Source organism: Oreochromis aureus, linkage group 13 (genome assembly GCF_013358895.1).
Source record: "Oreochromis aureus strain Israel breed Guangdong linkage group 13, ZZ_aureus, whole genome shotgun sequence".
NCBI lineage: Eukaryota > Metazoa > Chordata > Actinopteri > Cichliformes > Cichlidae > Oreochromis > Oreochromis aureus.
In genome coordinates, this window is record NC_052954.1 from 15,070,862 (window position 1) to 15,091,567 (window position 20,706).

Here is a 20,706-nt window from a genome sequence, read left to right on the forward strand (position 1 = left end):
TTTCTTTTAAAAATGGCTTTTTAAAAAATATGTAAATGTAATTATGTGTATCTAAAGAGATGCAGGCACATTACAGATGCCACTTAATGTACATCTTCACATATACTTCATAGACGCTGCACTTTGGTTTAATTTTCAAAGTAGGCACAAAAAAAACAGTTTTGCATTACACTGAATCATCATGAAGCAGAAGTACAAAAATGTTTATTAATAGTGACAGAAACCAAATGCATTTCAGAAGAGGGCGAAGTATCACAGGGCGATTATTTTCTACATTATCACTTGAGTGCCATTTGCTCTGTATTCATTAGTTTGATGTAATATACACAGGCACTCTCACACACACACACACACACACAGCAGCTGTGTATCACATGACCTCTTTTTATAGATGTGTGTTTCAAAGAGACAAAATCAAAGACTTGTAAAACTGCTTCACACATAGAAATGGTCTATTAGTGTTTCCTTTGGAAACAAAGGTGTCTTTGAATGCACCAAATCAAAGACTAAACAGATTATAGAGTTGAACGCAGAATTTACATGGCAGCCATATTTGATTTGCATCACAGAGTGGTAGACAGCAAAACCAGTGGAAGAAAAAAAACACCAACCCAAAAAAGAAACAAATGTTAGATCCATTAAAAAGCACTTAGCAATCACTCACTGTCTTAAATAATTTGACCTTCTTCTAGTCGTGTCTGCCAGTTAACAAAAATAATGATGATGAATGTACATGAGAGATGCGATCATGAGTTTATGAAAGATAATGAAGTATTAACGTTACTTACATGGGTTGTTTGGGTTTTTTTTTTTACATTAATTGCAATCTTTTCTAAAATATAAGTACTTTTTACAAATTAACATAAAGTTTCTGAATCTCCTTTATGTCAGCTGTGTGACTCAGATAACCAGAGTGCCCAATGATGGGATGAATAACGGTTACTATGGCCACAGCATGGCTTCATGTTTCTAGTAATGAAAACTCTCAGAGGGAGGAATGCTGATACTGATTCAGTATGCATGGTTCGCCTCTCTTATAATCCAGCATTGGTTGAGATTGTATGTAACTCTAATAACAGATGAACTGTGTCAGCCATCACTTCAGAGTATTTCATGGAGGGATCGTCACTGCAAGACAGAGTTTATTCAGCTTTTCTGTGCCATTTATTTGTTGGCATAGTTCATACAGGGAAATAGAGTTATATAAATCCAGCCTTGACTTTGTCAGCGATTTTGCATCCAAAATAAGTAAATAAATGCCGACACGCTAGCCATCTTCTGCTTCACGTGTTCAAGGTGCTTCACACAGTCACTGTTTTACTGCCCTCCTCTTGATCAGCATTTTGTGATTCGAGATAAACATTGTTCCAGTTGTAATGGCCTCTTAGTGATGTCACTATGCACTAATGCACCCCATCGTTTCTGATAGCTTTCCAGCTGGTACTAATATTTAAAAATGAAAATGTGGCATCTTAAAAGTTGTTATTCATGCAGTATTTGGGGTTGTAGAACTTTGTAATTTAATTGTAATTTCTAGATGTGCTTTCTCTAAGAATGATCTGCATTTAGATTTTTGTTGTGGTGGGAAAATGGGGAAAATCTGAAATCACAAGCAGTGTCCGAAGATGAATAATCGCAAACCCAACTGAAGGCTTTTACTGGAGGCTAGTAAATCAGAGCAGGTTTGGGAAGTCTGGGCTAGCTGTCGTGCCACAGTATTGATTCAGTAATCCGAAGCCATCTCCCAAGTGCTTCTGATTTATCTGTCACATTTCATTATGACTCCTGTGCTCTGAAACTCTTTCTCTTTAATACAATACTGCAGAGAGCATTTAACCATCTGATGTGTCGTGTGCATTGGCACAATGGATAAGACTCCCTGCAGTAGACTTTCACTAATTTGGTAGGGTGCGATTTCCTCATATTATTTTGTTAAGAGATCTCACGCTGATGCTGCTATTGACACTGGAGGGAGACTGTGAGTGAATTAACAATTAGAGATTAAAAAAGCATGCTTATGGTGAATTGGGTCATTCTGTTGTAAAGGAACAGTGGTCCGTCATTTGAGTACTTTGCAGAGTGCTGCTACATTAAGGCATGAAAAAAGGAAAAGCAGCAGCCTCCTAAGGGAAATTGACAACATGGGTCATTTATTTAAGCAAGTGAAAATAACCTGCGTTTATGCTTATGGGCAAAAACAGGAAACTTGTAATATTTTCATGACACAACAGTGCAAATAACCCGGATACCAGAGAGCACAAATTTGTGTTGGCATTCATTTTCTTCAACCACAACAGAAATCTGTGATAACGCTCAACAATATAGTACTAAAAATGTGAGCGGTTACTTGGGAAGGCGCGATCAATAATAACAGTTTAAATAGTGCTGTAGTTGGTGAGGAGTGACTGAATCTTGTACTGTAATTATTGGACAGCAGACTGGAAAATACTGAGCTGATTTTCTATTAATGAATAAGCAGGTACTGATTCGTTCATAAATCTCTTGGAATTGAAATAAGTAGCTCCCAAAGAAACTGCTCATTACTCATTACTTGGATCATTTTTGTGCTTTCTCTAGGTAGTACCTCACCTCGCTTTACCTGAGCATGACATAAGCTTTTTCCCTAAAAGTTACATCATAGTATCATACTAACACAACCACCCATCCACCTGCAAACCTGGTATATTCTTCTTCTTCTTTTTAAGAAGGAACCATCTCTCTGCTGTCTTTTTAACCTATAAAGCTTTTATACACATTGCATTGTGTATGTACCATGAGTCAGCAGTCCTTTACTTAACTTAGCCAGATGTTAGCCTGCTAGTGAATATGCTAACCTAAGGCAGGGATCTGCCAAACATCAGCATGTTAGTACTGCCATTGTTGGCTTGAGGTTAGCTGCTTTAGCACAGCTTTGACACTGCAGCAATCCAAAACTTGTTTTCCTACAAAAATTAATTAAAAAGAAAACAAAATTGCTTAAAACCCCTAAAGCTATTTTAGGCTATGGCACTGATGTCCACAGATAAAGCAGAATGCATTTATGGCAGTTGCAAAATCAAAAGATATTCTCTCCGGACCTTTAGATAACTAAAAATATGTTTTGTGTATCTTCTTTAGTCTATAGTCAGGGCTAATCACTCTGCTATTTGTGACTGATTAGAACTGATAGATTTGGTATGAAAAAAAAATATATATAATATATAGATATAATTCAATATAATACTTCACATATATATATTTACATCACATGCTATTATTTACTGTTTGTTTATTTATATTATTAGAAGTGAATGATTTTTTTAAGTCCATTTCTTTTCCATGCAGGCATCTATGTTGGTTGTCATAGTGAGAGCTTAGGAGTGTCCAGGTATGTTAACAGGCAGGTAACAGCCCCATTTTCCCTCTTTGTGTTTTTTAGCAGTCTCTACTAATATTCGAAGAAAGTGTATCATATGGAATATCATACTTTTGACCCTATTTCTAAGGATTTAACATTGATTGCTAGCATCACAATTAAAAGTATAAACAAAGTAATTAATTAAATTAATATTAAATGTGGACGTTTTCAGCTGAACTGTGATAAGAAGCCCACAAGCTGCCTCAGTGTAGGGTTTTAAATGGAAGACAGAGTGACAAGTTCACCATTTACAATCCTGACACAAGCAAGATATCATTGCGGTCTTGCAGAGTGTACACATATAGCTGAGAGTAACATCTGATGCAATATTGCATCATTACCTACAGGTGTCAATCTGATCAAATCCGCAGGACATTTTGCCATGTACCTTTTTTTTTTCCTTTTTACTGTGCACTTGCTGTGGTGCCATTGTGATGCAGAACTCTGCCACTGCACCAAAAAGCATCGGTGACAGATGAGTCGAGGATGTGCAGCAATGCTGGCAGGCTAACCATGCTCTGGATGTGACATCAGTGTTGTATGTTGGTCGCCAGTGGTGCAAAGGATAGTTTGAAATGTGATTTAAAAAGGCAGGCTGTGACATGCACAGTGTCCAGAAATTCTACTCAGATCCGATTTGCTGTGGATGTGGTTTAAATCTGACTTGTAAATTAAGTCCATATATTTCTAACTCGATAAGCCAAACAGCAATGGGCACTGACTTAGGAGTTACTTCTATTTAAGCTTGTTATTGTCTGAAGGAAGGAAAGCTGGATTCCAGTGTCACTCAAGGAAACAATAGAAACCCTTTCTTTTCGTGCAATCATTTAATGCATTTGGGATGATGTGATTAATAAGGGCATGAATTCTGTAAAATAAGGATATGCATTGCATTACATAAAGACGTGCATTTTTTCTCTAACATATCAGTTACTTAGACATTTTTTTTGCCATGGATTTATAATATCATTTGAAATCACTTTGTTTTTACAATGATAATGTATACTTTATTGATCCCCGTGGGGAAATTACTCTCTCTGCATTTAACCCATTCACTCAGCAGCTGCAAATCAGGCGCTCGGGGAGCAGTGTGCGGGGAGGGTACCTTGCTCAGGGGTACCTCAGGGTAGCCATTCAGTGGATTCAAACCCCCGACCTTCCAATCGTGGCGGCGACCACGCTACCTACTGAGCTATCCCTGCCCCAATATTAATTTTCTGGTAAATTCCAATACCACGGTGACTTGCTGTAAGTGTGATAAGCCAGAATCATGTCAAAAATATATGTCACTTTTTTGACTTACATGACTTGCATGGCCGGCTACCGTTATTAAGTTATGATCGACTATAAAAAGAATCACTGCCATTCAGTTTCTATCATGCTGTGAAGGACAGAGAACTGTGGACAAGCTGACAATTGGACAAAAGTGAGAGTGATAATTTCTGAATCTCATTGTATGTTACATAACAGTGCTCCTTACACTGTGGCACTGAATAACCACAATGCTCCATGGAAACATGCAGTCAGTGAAAGCAAATGTCTGCTGTCTTACTTTGATGTCCATCACTGAAATGTCACATCCTGAATCTACCAAGTATTCGTGCTGCCAGTTGAAAGTAAATCCAAAGGAATATATTTTATATAGCCTAACAAACATGATCAAAATTTAGGTTTTGACATCCCTGAAGTTCTTTTTTACTTCTTGTGGCACTGTACTCTAAATTGTTCATGGTTAAAAAGGATTCATTCAATTCAAATTATTCTCATTCTCATTAACATAAATCTCCAATAACTGGTTAATATTCCTAAAATAATATACAAAATATATATAATATATATTGCAAGAAAAATGCCACCTTCTTCAGACAAAAAATACTTTGTCTAAAACTTTAACTATTAGTAATGCATATTATTTTATTAACCTTGTTCATAACTTTCTATAGAAGAAATGAACAAACCGCACACAGGAATTTTGTCGTTGCATTCATTTTAGATTTTCCGCTTTATTAACATTATCGCACACATGGCAATACACGGCGTATTGTTGTGATGCTGCGTCTAAGTGTACAGTGTTTGCTGCCCTAGATCACAGTATACCGTGTAAGTTTAAAAGCAGCATCCATTACAGCTACATGAGGACACTTGCCATACCCTGCAGAGGGACTGCCAGTGAGAGCAGCTAAAGAAGCCCCTCGAGAAAAAAATTGGATTTTGCCTCCACTTTACCACATAGACAGTGTTTTTGAGTGACAGACTCATTTGCCAGGTTTTGTGGGTGGATGTTTATGCAAATGCCTCTCCTCTGTGGGCTGAAATAGCTATCCAGTGACAGGCCAAAACTAACTGGGTTGAAATGCAGAAGCATGCAACTGAGAGGCTGAAAGCAGTGCATAATTCCCATTAAAATCTCTGGCACCATACAACAAGGGCTTGATAAAAATTTACCATATTAAGCCAGCCCACACAAAAGTTAGAATATGATTCATTTTTTTCAAATGTTTAAGACATTTCACAATGTTTACTTGCAATAAGAGCTTCAAAGATATGCTCTCGCTTCACAACTGCAGGGCAAAGCTGCAACAGACTCATGTGAATGTTGTTCATGTTTTCTTAGAAAGATGAATAGGGCAGTTGCCGAGGCTCTGTAGCAGTCTAAATTAATTTGTCATATGATAATCCAAATTGCTGTTGTCCAAATTTGTTTTTACAATGTACTGAATTGCTCCAATTTGCTGTGAGTCAAAGATACCAAACCTTCATTTCGCACGGCGTTCTGGTTACATATAATAAAATCAAGTACACAGCGTTCCCTTTGCTCCACTGAAAGTGACTACAGGAATATTTTATTTTGCTATGGCAGGAAATCAGAATCATTGTACTGAATTAAACACAAGATGGCAATAAACAAATCTTATTTATATCACAGAAACACGAGACAGACGTCCTCTTTTACAGATATTCATTACTTGCTATGTTTGCATTCATAAAGAAGCCTTTTCAAAGGAAAGAAGATCATAATAGTGCGTAGTCCTTTGATTTTGGTCCACTTATTATTACTCATAAATTGCAAAATAGAGACTTGATACACTGTGATGTCAAGCAAGACCTGATTACAAATGGAAATGTTTCCATGATAAATATGTGTTGTGTTGGAGATGAAAAACTGCAGCAGCTTACTGTTTGGAGGCTTTGACAAAGAGCTGTATCAGCTTCAGCCATGCGCACACCGTGGCAAAAGTCATGCAACAGCAGTGTACTGCAAGATGGGATTTAAAATGAATTCTTTGGAGTGGAACACTGAAAAGATCTTTGATGAAGTTTGCCTTACCTAAAACCTACGCATTTCAGTTTTTCACAGGCTTTTGCAGTGACAGACTCTAACAGCTGAAAACCTCTGATGCTTGCTGTTGCTTCAGCGTTTCCAATACAGTGATTTTAGAGCACACATCTTAAATTATGCATAAATACTCAAAACATTTACTTTTAAATTGATGGACATGATGCTAATTGATGGAAGCATGAACAGCATGAAACTGAAATATTGGTTTCTGGCTTAAGTGGTGACGTCAACGGTGCACCAAACCAGCCTCAGTTCAGCATTTTCACAGCCTACAATGTAGCGGAGGTTTATATTTGTTACTTTGTGTTATTTTTATTTAATAGGAAAGCTCAAAGAGTTGAATGGGAGCTTGGATTCTAAACAGGCAAATCTGTGACATTTCAAGAAGAATTTATGAGTAGTTGTGGGAGCTGGTGCAGCGTGGATATACGAGCACACAAATGTTCCACCGTTTGGAATTCATAGCAAGGAGCAAGTTTACAGGTGGGATACACACACTAATAAATCAGACATGCACGTTTCTTCATTTCCTATGCAGAATTTTGCTAGTGAAACACTGCAGATTTGAGGGGGTGTGGCTGCCAAAGATTAAAGAATTAGACAGGCTACGACACTGCATGAGCCATTACTCTGATTACAATTCCTGCTGCAATATGGCTTTATTATAGGCAACAACTGTTTCTCGCAAATTTAATTGCAGTGGTGTCCATTGCTGGCTGTAAAGTTGAAAGGGGGAAGCTGTCATTTACATGACATTGCAAAGAGGTTGGAGATACACCCTCGGTAGATGCGCTATTTGGACCTGTTTGGTCAAATTTAAGGAACTTAGCTTCCAATGTTATTTTGTAATGTAACACTGTATGTTACATGTGATTTTTTAAAGCGCTTTGAATTCTTGCTACTCGGTAGTTTAGTTCACAGGAAAATATTATCGAGTTTTTTATTTCATTTTTTTGTGAATTTCTTTTTCTTTTTCTTTTTACATTTTAAGAAATATGAATGTAGCCAATAAATATGATGTATTTAGATGAAAACGCCATTTGTGAAAAATACCAAGCTACATATATAGGAAGCAAGTTGTACAATGAAACAGCGTGCAAAATTAACTAATAATATAATGTATTATATTATGAAGCTCATAAAGGCAATATTCTTTTACTTGTATTTTAGTTTTAATGCATACATGTTACACATTAATACATATTAGTCATGAGATAATTTGCAGTGTGGTTTTTTTTTTTTGGGGGGGTGTATATGAGGGTATGTTCTTGCTGTGTAATGTTTCTAGATGTAACGCAATAAATCATATCCTCACTTTTTAAATTGTATTTCAGGTTTTCCTGGACTTACACTATAGCAGTGCTTCCTGACGTCAGAGCAGTTTTGACAACACAAGGCTTTAATTTACTCTGCCGCAGTTGGCAGTGCACAGTCTGGGCATATAGAGGAGGAGTTATCAGTCTCACTCCCAATTGTCATGCTGCCGAAAAAGAGGCTCAAGACAGAGATCACCAGTCCATGTCAAATGAACAACAATATTCACAGCTGGTCTGCATCCACCTCGCTGCCAGGTTATCATAGCTAGAATCTCAGCCCGGCCTACAGCGTATGGTTAATATAAAGTAGCTCCAGTTATAAAGAAAACTGTCAGGATGATTGATTGAAAGCACAATCATTAACACTAATTAGCTCAAAAGTAGCTTCTACAGCTAAATTATGTGTGTTAACTGTGAAAAAATGTGTGGCTCAAGTTTGAATCTCCTATTGAAAGAAGTCAGTGGAAAAAATGTGTTTTTTATACCCTTAATAAAGTAATTATGATGATGCTATTTGGTATTATTTATAACTGAATGACATTAGGATCAGCCTCATATGTTGGACCTTATCCTTTACTCTATCATCAAATTGTATTCCATGTAAAACAAAGACTTTTGTGCTTCCAAAGAGCTCATTTGCATCCATGCGTGACGGTGTGAGTGGTTTAAGAAGACCTTTAAATGTAACAACAGTTTTTGTGGTTCTGCCATCGTGTAAAATGAGTTAACAGTCCCCATAGAGCCTCATGAACTTTTATATCTGGAAGTAGCCACCACCTGGACGATTTAAGCAATGTAAAGTTTATATATGTATATTTAAGTGCCACGCACAGAGGAGAGCTGCTCAGTCACCTCCAAACTCCATTATCTATGCCTGGGAATCCCAGACTCGTGGATCCTGAAGTAATTTTGGGTATAATGTCTGACCACATTTTATTAGTTTCCCGTGTGTTTCACAAAACCGACTGAAATTGACCCAAAGCTGTGTAACTGATTAGAGCATAAAATGTAATCATTCCACACCCAGCATTATCTCTTCTTTTTTGAATAGGCAAAATTTAATAGACAGTTAATGGACAAAGAAGATGGCTGGCTCTTTCATAGTAATTCTTCAGGGTCCTGCGGTCTAGCACGCTTTTTGTGTTGACCTTGTCAATCCATAACAACTTTCTTTTAGTATGTCTATGCCCACTTAACTACATTAGTAAGAGGGATGCTGAAGAATTGGAATAGCAGACACATGTAAAAAAAAAGAGAGAGGGAAAAGGACTCAATACAGTTTCTAAAAATTACAACTGGCACAGGCTGGAACTCGAAAAAATCCTAAAAGGTGCAGTAATTGAGCCCAGAATTTCAGGGGGAATTGGCACATGAAATATTTGAGACAAATAATGCATGTCTCAGATAAAAACAGATTCTGTGCTGTTGATCTGAGCTCTCTCCTTCACTGAATTGGAACTAAAATGGCCTCCAAGTGTACTGAACAATGGGGGTGAGCATAATGCAGTGTGACTACTGAGTGACTTGACTGAGATCCAAAGTGAATAAAAGGCCTCACTATGTGAGCCAGCGAGGCTGAGCTGCTGCAGTGCTCAGGACTTTGGCGGGTGACAGTGCGTTATAACGCTTCACACACATTTCATTTGCCAATAAATCCTATTGCCATTTCCCACATTGCACGCGGCCTGTGTCGTCAAAAGTTGTAATCATCAAATAAGCATTTGTATATAGTCTTAAAGAGTTTTTTTTCCCTCTGAAATATAAAACCCCTGTCCTGCGACTTAAATTATCCTTTGTAAAGAGCAGCCTGAAAACGCATCTAAAGGATTTATGTAGTTTATTCATATTGCATATTGCATGAAAGAATCAAATCAATGTTCATACGTGGAAAAAAAGAGAATCAAGACATTTCTAACCTACTTATTGTGATTACAATGAATCTGAAGGCCTAGTTTGTGCGGACTCATTAAATATTAATTGAGATCTTCGACACGAGATTCATTTTTTTGTGTTGCATTATCAAGTTTGAAACTAATTATTAACCCTTATCTGCATAAAGCTTCTTATTGCCACAGTCACATTTGTCAGATTTATTCGCTATTACCTCAAATTCAATCACGCCACAGAAAAAAGAGGCGGGGCAAGAGGAGTAAGACGAACGAACATATCTGGCAGATTATCTGACAAATCGAAACCATGTTTGGATGAGAAAAGTCAGATTTCCCCTTTCATTTCTAAATGATGACTGTGTAACGCTACAGTGCGTTTTAGTAACAGTGATTTAAGGAAGAAAGGGTTTTTTTGTAGAGTTGTTTTGTTTCCATGTAACAGTGAGGCATTTTGACATAAACATGACAAAGCACATCCCTCTCAGACAGTGACACCCCTTGACCCTGACCCTTGAAAACTGGCAACTTTAAACCAAATGAAGGAAGAGAATAATATATCTGTCCTCAGCCAAAGATCAGACAAGACAAACCATGTGACCGCGTTTGTGAAGCCAAGTGAAACTGCATGGAAGTACCAGCATTTGCAGAGAACGTGGCTGAAAAGGGGGGGAAACAACTGGGTGAGAAAATAGTCTTAAAATGTTGCGCTGTTCTGGCTGTCTGGTTACTGAAAGCCTCTTTTTGCACATGCTTTAAATTTGTGACAGAATAGAAGGTGTGAGACATTTTCTGCCAAGGTTTACTTAAAGCAATTTTATATTTGTCTGCTCTGAAATTCAGAGTCACATTAGCTGGAGTCACTCTCGACTATTCATTGGGCTGATAGCGGCAAAAAAAAACACATCCAGGAAATCACAAAGTGGGAACACAGTCAGTCGCTTATTCACCTACGAGCAGCTCGGAGCCTTGAGCTGACTTAATTTTGATTGTGTGGAAGGTGTTAGGAATCCCACAAAAAAAAAAAAAAACAGACCCCAGAATTAAATCTGTCATGCTGTGAGTGCTACTGCACCACTGTGCTGCCTTTTACAACTTTTATTCATGCAACGGGAGAATGTGATAAAAATAAAACTGCATAAATGAGTCATCAGAGTAGTACATCTGGATTTCATTGTTATTGCCGTGGCTTTCAAAATGCCACAATATCACCGAATGGGATCTGCTTTTTTTCCCCTGAATAATCACCTTAAATAATCAAGAGCATCAACTTTCAAATTGCTGTCACCCCCAGTCTGTGCAAAACAGCGGTGGGGTATTTCTGTGGCATGGCTGGAGTACACAACCTCCGGCCCTGCTTTTCTTTGATGTGCTCCGAAGCCACCCGCTACCAGGAACTGAAGATCAAAGACACATGATTTTATCAAATAGAGCTCTTGTCGACTGTTTGTAATGCTTTATTCTTCATCAGGAATACCCACTCTGTCACCATGATGCCACAGGAGACGCAGTGCTCTTTTAAAACCCAGTGGTGATCTCCCCGTTATCCAGATGAAAACGGATTTATTCAAACCTCCCATCAACCAACCCTATAAATAGAAGCTTGTGGAAAATCTTCTGAGAGAGAGAGAGAAAAAAATAATCTGTGCTCTTAAGCTGTTATTAACATGCTGATAGAAAAATGTCAAATGTTATTTTAGAGCAGGGAATTTTCTGTGAAAAGAAGCATAATGCTTCCCGGTAATATTTATGACACAAATGTAAGATTTACTAAATGATGAAATTACCTGACAAAATACACAGCTGAGTCATACTTACTGTTGTTACTCCACATGCTATTCGACTGTGTGTGGGGGGGGGGGTGGATTGTAATGGTAATTTTCTTCAGATGGTGTATGCATTATGGCTTAAGGGCTCTAGAGGAGCAGTAGCTGAACAATTCTCGAAATGGGTTTGTCATCCAACTTGATGGAGGTTAGCCACCTTAAAAATCACATGGAAATCTAGAGCGAGAGTAATTCTTACGAAAGCCATATAAATATCTTGAACGCTGTGGTGCTGATGCATCTTACGATAAAGAAATTCCACATATGTGCGTTTGAAAAACGTGCCTGGAAATGTGACGTGGCACATAGCAGCGCTCATCTCCAGTCAACTGAACAGCTGAACTACTGCAATCAATATTTATCTCTTCTTTGTGATAAGATAACTGCCACCTGTTATCCAGGGTGTTATTATAGCAACTGTTATTTTGGTAAGTGCCACGGGGAACTAGCTCCATAACATTCCTGCAATCATTATTTCCCCCACCTCCCCCCCCCAAAAAGGTTGATTCATTATTTTTGGTTCACTGTGCCTTGATGAACACCCCTCCCTTCCCTGAAGTTTGTAGCGTATTCCTCAAGGTGGGACGGTTCTCTGCTATCTGTTAAAATGCAAGCAGCTATGTGTCGAGAATGGCTTTCTTTGCAGTACGTGAGAAAAAAAACACAACAACAAAAGAAAAAAAAAACTCCCCCTACTAAGTGATAACACGGACACACAGAGAAATAACAGCCCTTATCATAAATAATAATTCGCTTATCTACTTTTCAATGTGTGTGGATGAATAGGTGGTCTGTGCATGCATGGGTGCTTGATGCATGTATGCACATTAGTGAATTACATGTCAACTGAAAATGCCGTCTTTCCTCTGTATATTGTTATTGCTCAGTTCCAACAAACAGTGAAAACACGTTGCATTGCTCTATGGCAGCACTGCAAAAGTAGCATCCCTCTAGAACAGCTTTGAAAGAAAATAAGAAAAAGCTATTTTTTAAATTAAATAACCTAAATACATTCCCGTATTTTCTGCAAAGCTAAACAATCCTAAACCCTTACGTCTCATCCACAAGCTTTATGTGTTGCATTGCTTGAGCATTGTGTTCCAATTGGACACTGCTGCATCTATGATCCCAATCGTTCCATTTGCCATACAGGTTGCATGCCAATAAAAATGAAGGATGTGTCCGTATTGACCGCTGCTGGTCTTTGTATGGATGACACTGACATAAATGTATATACACACAAAAAAAATTATCTTTGGATTTGCAGCCATTTTAACTCTGCTTATGTGTACAAAAACAGCCATTTTAAAATTCACAGCAATGATAGTGCATTTTGAATTCAGTCCAACCAAATGAAAGACCCCCTTTTTAGGTGGTTTGGTTTGTGCTGGTGTGGTCTTTACTACACCCAACTCCCCCGGCAGCTTTTTTCCCCTTTTATTCCTTCATCTTCTTCTTTTAGTTTTATCTTGAAGTTGACTCATTTCTGAGCCAACTACACTAGATATATCTATGTGTGCTCTTTGTTTCATGGGCCATCACACTTCAAACATGCAATTAGGGCAGAGGTAGGAGTGACTGACGTGCACATTTATTTGACATGATTGCTATCTTCTCTATGCATACTTAATTCCATCTACAACTATTTCAGCATAAAGTAGAAAGATGACAGGATACTCACCTTCTTTAGGAGGCCGTTTAACTTCTGCGGTCAGATTGCAGATCTGCCCGGCTTGTAGTTGGGGTGACAAGCAACCCTCCGTTTGTGGATTCAAAGGTAAAACCACGTTGTTGAGCATGAGCATGCTCTCTGATTCTCCGTCGCCTAAATGCTGAGGACATGTGCATTTCGTGTACACAATCCCACATGTCTCCACTGTCCCTTTTTCTAATTTCAGGCAGTTTTCCAGCCATGTACAAAGCACTTGACATCCAAATTGGCTAGGGCTGGCCTTGTTCAACACCAGAAACTCCACAATAGACTTCTCCTCCTCATCCAACTTCTGTGGCGTCAATCCATTGTAATCATAAGGGAAAACTCTCCGTAGCTGAACAAAATTCTTGTCATACAGCAAAAATACGTAAATATTCTTTGAATCGCACAAATACACTATAGACTCGTTGACTCTCAGCAATTCATTGATCTTTTCGTGTGAGTAATGGTCAAACTGATAAGCAAGCAAAGAGTATTCAGAGCAGCTCAAGTCTCGCTTGTATAGCTTCAGGTAGATGCTGTATTTGGTAGGGTCAGGGTTCTCCAGCGTCCATGTACAGTTTGTATAGTTCTTGGGAAACATTTCAGTCACTGAATATGATCCATAAATGACCCCCTTGACCAGAGTGGAACACCAATAATCTTGGGCACCAGTTAATCCAAACATAACCAGAAGATAGGTGGAAAATATATAAATCAACAGGTTTCGAACAGCCTTCATCCTATGTCATTTGGCCTGCAGGGAGAGATGAAGAGGATTACACAAAGGGGTGTTAAAGCAGGGCACACAAACACATGATAGATTATCACTACCAAGTCTGACTAACGAGCTTACATAGTTCTTATTACATCCTGCCATGATAAGAAGGGGGGCAAAAAGACACATAGGTAAACCTCAGCAACATGTGTTTTGCATCTCCAGCCTTCATCACTATACTTTGTGCAAACATTGCCACCTTGTGGTTGCTTCGGCCATTATTTATTTATTTATTTTTATTTAGGGAGGTGGGTGCAATAATGTGAGTCATTTAGACGTTATTAATTGGGTCGTATTCGGTACGGCACAACCCCCGGAGATATACAAATGTAGCTATTTAGAAAATCTGGCGACAAGGAGGAAGAAACGGCGAAAGTGGCAGCCTTTGTAAGTCAGCGCAGTCCACGCGAGTTGTGGAAAATGTGCAACTTCTCATTTTACGCAGTAACCAGTATCTTTGCACATGAAGCTATGTTCTGTGTGAATGTTTGCTCACAGGACAGTTAGATAATATGAGGAAGACAAACTGACGTTATATATATTTTTTATTATTTATTTGGGGGGGGGTTTTCTCCTGGCGTGTGCTCGGTCACTGCCCGCTGTCGCCTCCTCCACCACACCACCTGCATGTCTCTGAAATTCAGGGCTTGACATATTTGACAATGCAATTTGATAAAGAGACAGTGTGTGTGTGGTGTGTGTGTGTGTGTGTGTTGTATGTCTGAGCTTGCATGTGTGCGTGTGCGCATCTACGTGTGTGTGTGTGTGTGTGGGAGAGAGAGAGAGAGAGAGAGAGAGAGAATGCAATGCGATGTCCTGATTGCTTTAATCCTACAGGCAATGCAGCTGTGAGCAGTGTCACAGCAGAATGCGCGCGAGGGTGTGTGTATGTATGCGCGCGTGTGTCTCGAACTGTGTGTTGCGTGTGTGTCTGTGTAGGCGTTCAAATCGCAAGTAGGCTAGAGATGGGCTACCAGTTTTCACATAATAGATCCATTTGCGCATATGTCTCCAACTTCTTTCTCTTTGAATCGTGAATCACGCCCGTCACATTACCCCAGAATTATATGTGCGTTATATAAGGATTTGTGGAAGCAGTGCTGAGTTGGATCAGCTTTCTGCCGCGATAAATTCACATGATTTCACGTCCTTCCACAAGATTCACGACCAGGGCTAGACGAGAAAAATAAAATCAGTATTCTGGAGACGAGAAATCGGTCAAGAGACGCTGATTTTATTGCCGGGCTTCTAAGAGCAATTTAGACTCGAGAGGAAATCTGAATATAGAGACACGTCGGCCACGGGCTACATCTCATGCAGTGTCACTTCGAGGCTCGGCACTTTAAAGTGATTTTTGCCTCTTAAGAGAGAGATCAGCTCTTAAAATTCCTCTGTTAAGCACCCTGGACTAATGTGAGCGGATGAACGCTCCAAAACCATCGTGATGAATATACGGGGCAAATGTTTGAGAGAGGGAGGCTAAACTTTAACTGACAGATGACATATGAAAATTGCCATTGCACTTGCTCGAAGACCTTCATCTCATAATAATAATAATAATGATGATAATAATAATAATAATAATAATAATAATAATAATAATAATAATAATAATAACAATAATGTCTTACCTTACACTGCGGAAGCTATGGCTATTTTTTCCACATACTTGACCACATCCTTTATAAATAAATTCTGCAGCCCTCCAGTGAATCAATACTCCCCATTCCCGACAATAGAAGTCCGGCGCAACAAGATGGTTCAATGGACGAAAATAAAATGCGTTACACTCCGGTCTGCCCGCACATATCCCCCCGTCTCCTTCTTCTGGGTTTTTCCCATCAAAACGGAGCGCAACAACACACGACAGCCACCGAGAAAAAGAGAGAGAGAGAAGAAGAAGAAGAAGAAGAAGGGAGAAAGACCAGGGGAGACAGAGGGGAAGAAATTCTTGGAGTGACGACGAGAGCAATTCTTACAGTATTTACCATAAATTAATTCGGCTGACTCCACGTCTCTATTTCCCACTGAAATGTTTTCTCCATCAAGTCGCGCACCGACCCCCCCTCTCCGCAAAAAAGGGGTGAATAGGGAAAAGAAAAAGAAAAAAAGATCCGTAGTGGGTGGATGTGAGATGTTGGGGGGTCAGTGAGTTACAACACAGAGAGAAATAGACGCGCTTTGCTTGGTGCTTGCAGAGCTCCAGGAGCAGGCTGCAATATCACGTCACACTCAGCCGCTAAGATAAAGCACGTACGTACGCTTCTTACTGCCGCTGCGTCTGGCACCGCCACCACTTTCTTCCCTGCCCTCCTCCTCCTCCTCCTCCTCCCCTCTTTCTTTCCTTCTTTCGTTCCTTCTTTTTTCTCTCTCTTTCCCCCCTCATACAGCCTCCCTTTAATTCGAGTCAAAAGGGTTTCCCCCCCTGAACTGGACCCTCTCAGTTGTGCTTCAGACAATACTGCGCTTTGCTGCTGCGCCCTTCTCCAATCAGGAATATTTCTCGGATTTTAAAAAAAAATGTTTTGTTTTTTTTACATTTTTTCTGGATAAGAGGAGGGTGCGAGAATAACGTGATCATAAATGCTACTTGAGCGCTCTATCAGTGGGACTTGAGAGCTCGCTGGTGTGTTTGGTAATTTTCCCTTCTCTCCTGATGGGTGACAGCCGCTGTTTTGATTTCTTCACAGTTTGTCGATGTGCAGCACCCTGCACGTCCTCCTGCTCGCCCGAATTCGCGCTGCTGGAAGAACAAATGCTTATGGGGCAACTTGTGCCGTCTGTGGAAAGTTGTTCCGGGGTGTCTTCACCTTACAGGTGCAACTCTAAAGCTGCTGTTTTTCTTTCACTATATTCTGCTTTCTCGGGGGAGTGCTTGCACAGACCGACTTAATGCTTTCCCTGAACTCTTTCAAACGTTTTTTTTTTTCTCCTACAGTCTAAATGTGCATTCATTCAATCATCAGTAGTGAACTAAATGCTCCAGGCTTCATCAGCTGGCCGTTGACAATGAGGCACAAATGGTTCTGCAATAGTCTTCATCTCCCACTGGCCGAATTCATGGGAAGAATGGAATTGTAATGGAATGGGGATAGGGAGCTTCAGAGTGATCCAAATCACCTGCTGATCACACCGCCCCTCCAAATGAAGGTGGAGGAGGGGTTTTGTTTTCATATGTGCCTTCTCTTTATCAGCATCCCATACAAAGGCTAAGCACAGACCTGATCATGTGCTTAAAAGAAAATGTATGGTAAAGGAATGGCTGTCTTTGTTTTAGCCATGCCACGGGCTGGATAGTTGTCCAGGGTCTACTCCGCCTCTCGCCCAATGCCAGCTGGGATAGGCTCCAGCCAACCACCACTCTCCACAGGACACAAGCGGGTAGAGCTTGGATGGATGGAGAAATGATTGTGCATGACTATCACATAGCTTGGAGCTCAATTCATTTGCATATTTGGGTTATTTGCATATTCAAAAAGGATGACATTCAATTGGTAAGTCCAGACAGAAACAACTGTTTAGTGTAGTTTTATGTTGTGATTTTTTTTTCTTGGAGAGTTTGGTCAGCTGCTCTAATCATTTTACTGCGAATAGTTAACTCTCATTAGCCTGGCCGTCTCTTTCAGGCCTTGACTGAATGTGTTCCATCTGAGCAGATGCTGCATGAAGAGGCTTTTTGTTTATTTATTTCCAGGAAGTTTCAATCTGAAGTGTTTCTAAGCCAGCCTTTCCAAAAGAATGCTACAGAACCACACAGAGCAGCAGCGTTGTGAAAATCTGAAAGAACTTGTTTGTATCTCCAACATCCTATCCCACACAGCGTTTACAACATTGTTAATCTGTTGCCAAACTTATAAAGGAGCTTGGAGTCCTGTTGGTTTCTGTGGCCTGCGACTGGAAGCTTTCTAATTCCAGTCTTCCCCAGGCAGCCAGTGGAACATCAGGGGTGACCTCGAGTCAGCCCACTTTCCACGGCCATAATGAAGACTTGGGTGTTTAGGGAGCTTTTGGCTCAGTACGCCAAGAGGTGGAAGAAATTCATGCAAAGCCTTATTGAACAATGAAAACACAATAAGTATCTCTCCACTGACTCACGAGGAGGCCAATTGCCAAGCTCCAGGAATGCAGCCATTACTCTCCTCTGCAAGGACATTTCCAGAGTCCAGCTGGGATGCTGTGTGGTTGCATTGTTGTCACTGCAACAAGAAGAAATGATTACATTTAAGATTACATTCATGAGGAAATGTGAGTCCAGAAATTGTGGCCCAAGTAAGCAGTCAGATCAAGAGTGAAAGGTTGTGCTGCACTGTGTGATAACAATGACAATGTGATATCTTGACATTCATTACAAAAAATTAATATATGTGTGTGTATATATATACATACGAGAAGCTTTTGAATTTTCTTGAATTTTTCTTGAATTTTCTTTTTGAATGTCTTGGATTTGCATTCAGCAAGTGTAGTAGTTGCACATGCAGCACAGCAGTTTATCCTCTGCTAGAATCTCCAAAACATTTGTGATATTTTTTTCATCTAATAGCAGTTGCGGAATCTGTCATATTATTCAGTCAACTCGAGTCTGTTTGAGCACATGGAATTTGAATTATTCATGACCCCGCATAAAGAATAGCCCTATTATCACCTGCTCCTGTTTGTGTGTGTGTTTGTGTGACTGAAATCTACACTAACACTTGTGTGTGTGCGCGTGTGCCGAACAGTATATCTCTGATATTACGGCTGCATTTCATTTCATGTCCGTTGCAAAATGCAGTGTGATAAACATTAGCCTTTTGATCATGTGATAACATCAGTTTATTGATGTGAATCAACCTTTATGATTAGAATGTGAGTGGATACAAATATATATATAAATTGAAATACTGACAGAAAAATGTTTGGTTCCAGTTTTCTGTGTACCTACCAATTCATACAGTATAGTGCAGTGCATAAACATATGCAGGCATATAGGGTGAATTCTCTAGACACCAGTGAAATGTATTCAGACTTTCAGCTCAACTCAATCACGACGAGGTAGTCCATATGTTACTTCTGTCTGCACAGTGATAATGGGCTCCTCCCTGTAGGAATCTCAGCTGGATGACTTATTGGTAAACCCCAAATGAGCATATCTGAGAGAAGTTTTTCTTGAAGTGCTCAGTTCTTTTGTGCGTCCTCCTGTGCTGTTGTGGAAGCAGATATTACACCATTTGTCATTACAGAAGTTGTGCATTTCTGTCAGATTCTGGAGTATTTTCTTTTGTTTTATTTCCACTGCTGTTTTCTGCACTGCTACATTTTCTTCCACAAATTGCCATGCAGAAGTGCTACAGCTAATCTTCTCCGTTACACACAGCTAGTTAGGTTTAATGATTGCTGTTACCAAAGATCTCACTCTGTTTTCGTTTTGTTTGGGGTTTTGTTGCCACGAAAGCAGCGTGGATATGAGAGCGGTAGGAGGATAACCACTTGAACACAGGCTGAAATATCTTAAGTTTTGAAATGCGCTGACATTACTTGTCCTCCAGAGAATGATTTTGGCTTTCCAGTTCCTCTGACCTTTAGGACCTCTAGCGAATTTTTAATTGCTTAAGTGAGTTTTTATCTAGAATTATACACAGGTCACTTACAAAGTGAAAACTTGAAACCTACTGAATAGACTGGCATCTAAATTTACCCAGGCATAAAAGCTCCCCAAGCAATGAATGTTGTTGATCTTGTGACTTTTCCCTCTAATGCCACTGGGAGGTTAACATCTGTGGTTTTGAGTCATATGGCTCAACAACTACTGGATGAAATTTTGCACACATGCCCAGAATGTCCACAAGGAGAACTGCTGGTGGTTTTGTGCTTCTCTCAAATATTTATTCTCTGCCAAAGTGTTGAAAAAGACAAGAAAATTTGGTGCATTATTGTGTCAAAATGCTGCCTTGCTAGTGCTTTGTTTTCGTCTTTTATGAAATACCTGCTAAGCGAATGACATTTCCATTCAACACTGCTGTTCTTTGTAGAGTCTCAGTGAGCAGACTGCATTCATGTTGACTCTTAATCTTGTTGAATTTTTCTTGTGAACCTTTGAAAAAGCTTTCTTTTTCTAGCAACTTCAACTCACAAACAGTCCGGTCGCAAAGACACGGCCATGCCGATGACTCTACACATACCGTAAGGTTGTGAATGTCCACAAACATTTCAAGTGTGACCACCTGACGCATTCATAAACTGCTGTATTTGCATTACAGATTCATGCTAGTTTTAAGGGTTTTGGTTGTTTGGGTTTTTTTGCTTTTTTATGCATCATGTCTACTGGATGTCACTATCAGTGTATACAGGCTTGTGTCTTATGGTTCAGTGCAATCATTACCCTAATGATGTACAACTCTATTAACAAATTAAAGTGTGAGTGCATCCCTTCAAGGGCTGTTTTCCCATTTTTCTTCATGTTTAATTAAAAACTGGTGCAGAAATTGCAGAGT

General features: G+C 39.5%; 1 protein-coding gene across 5 annotated transcripts in view; it reads right to left on the reverse strand.

Annotated features, from left to right (window-relative positions):
• adgrb3 (adhesion G protein-coupled receptor B3) overlaps positions 1-16,419 on the reverse strand; it is a 116,303-nt gene extending 99,884 nt beyond the window's left edge. For 3 of the 5 annotated variants that reach the window (XM_039621387.1, XM_039621388.1, XM_039621386.1), the window contains exons 1-2: positions 15,868-16,418; positions 13,447-14,215 (exon numbers count right to left, since the gene is read on the reverse strand). In XM_039621387.1, the coding sequence (XP_039477321.1) occupies positions 13,447-14,200 (754 nt within the window). In that variant the 5' untranslated portion in view covers positions 14,201-14,215; positions 15,868-16,418. Of the gene's footprint in view, positions 1-13,446; positions 14,216-15,867 lie in introns of all 5 variants that reach the window. The other 2 variants (XM_031742944.2, XM_031742943.2) reach the window with 1 other exon arrangement.
• Between the last annotated feature and the right edge of the window lie 4,287 nt (positions 16,420-20,706).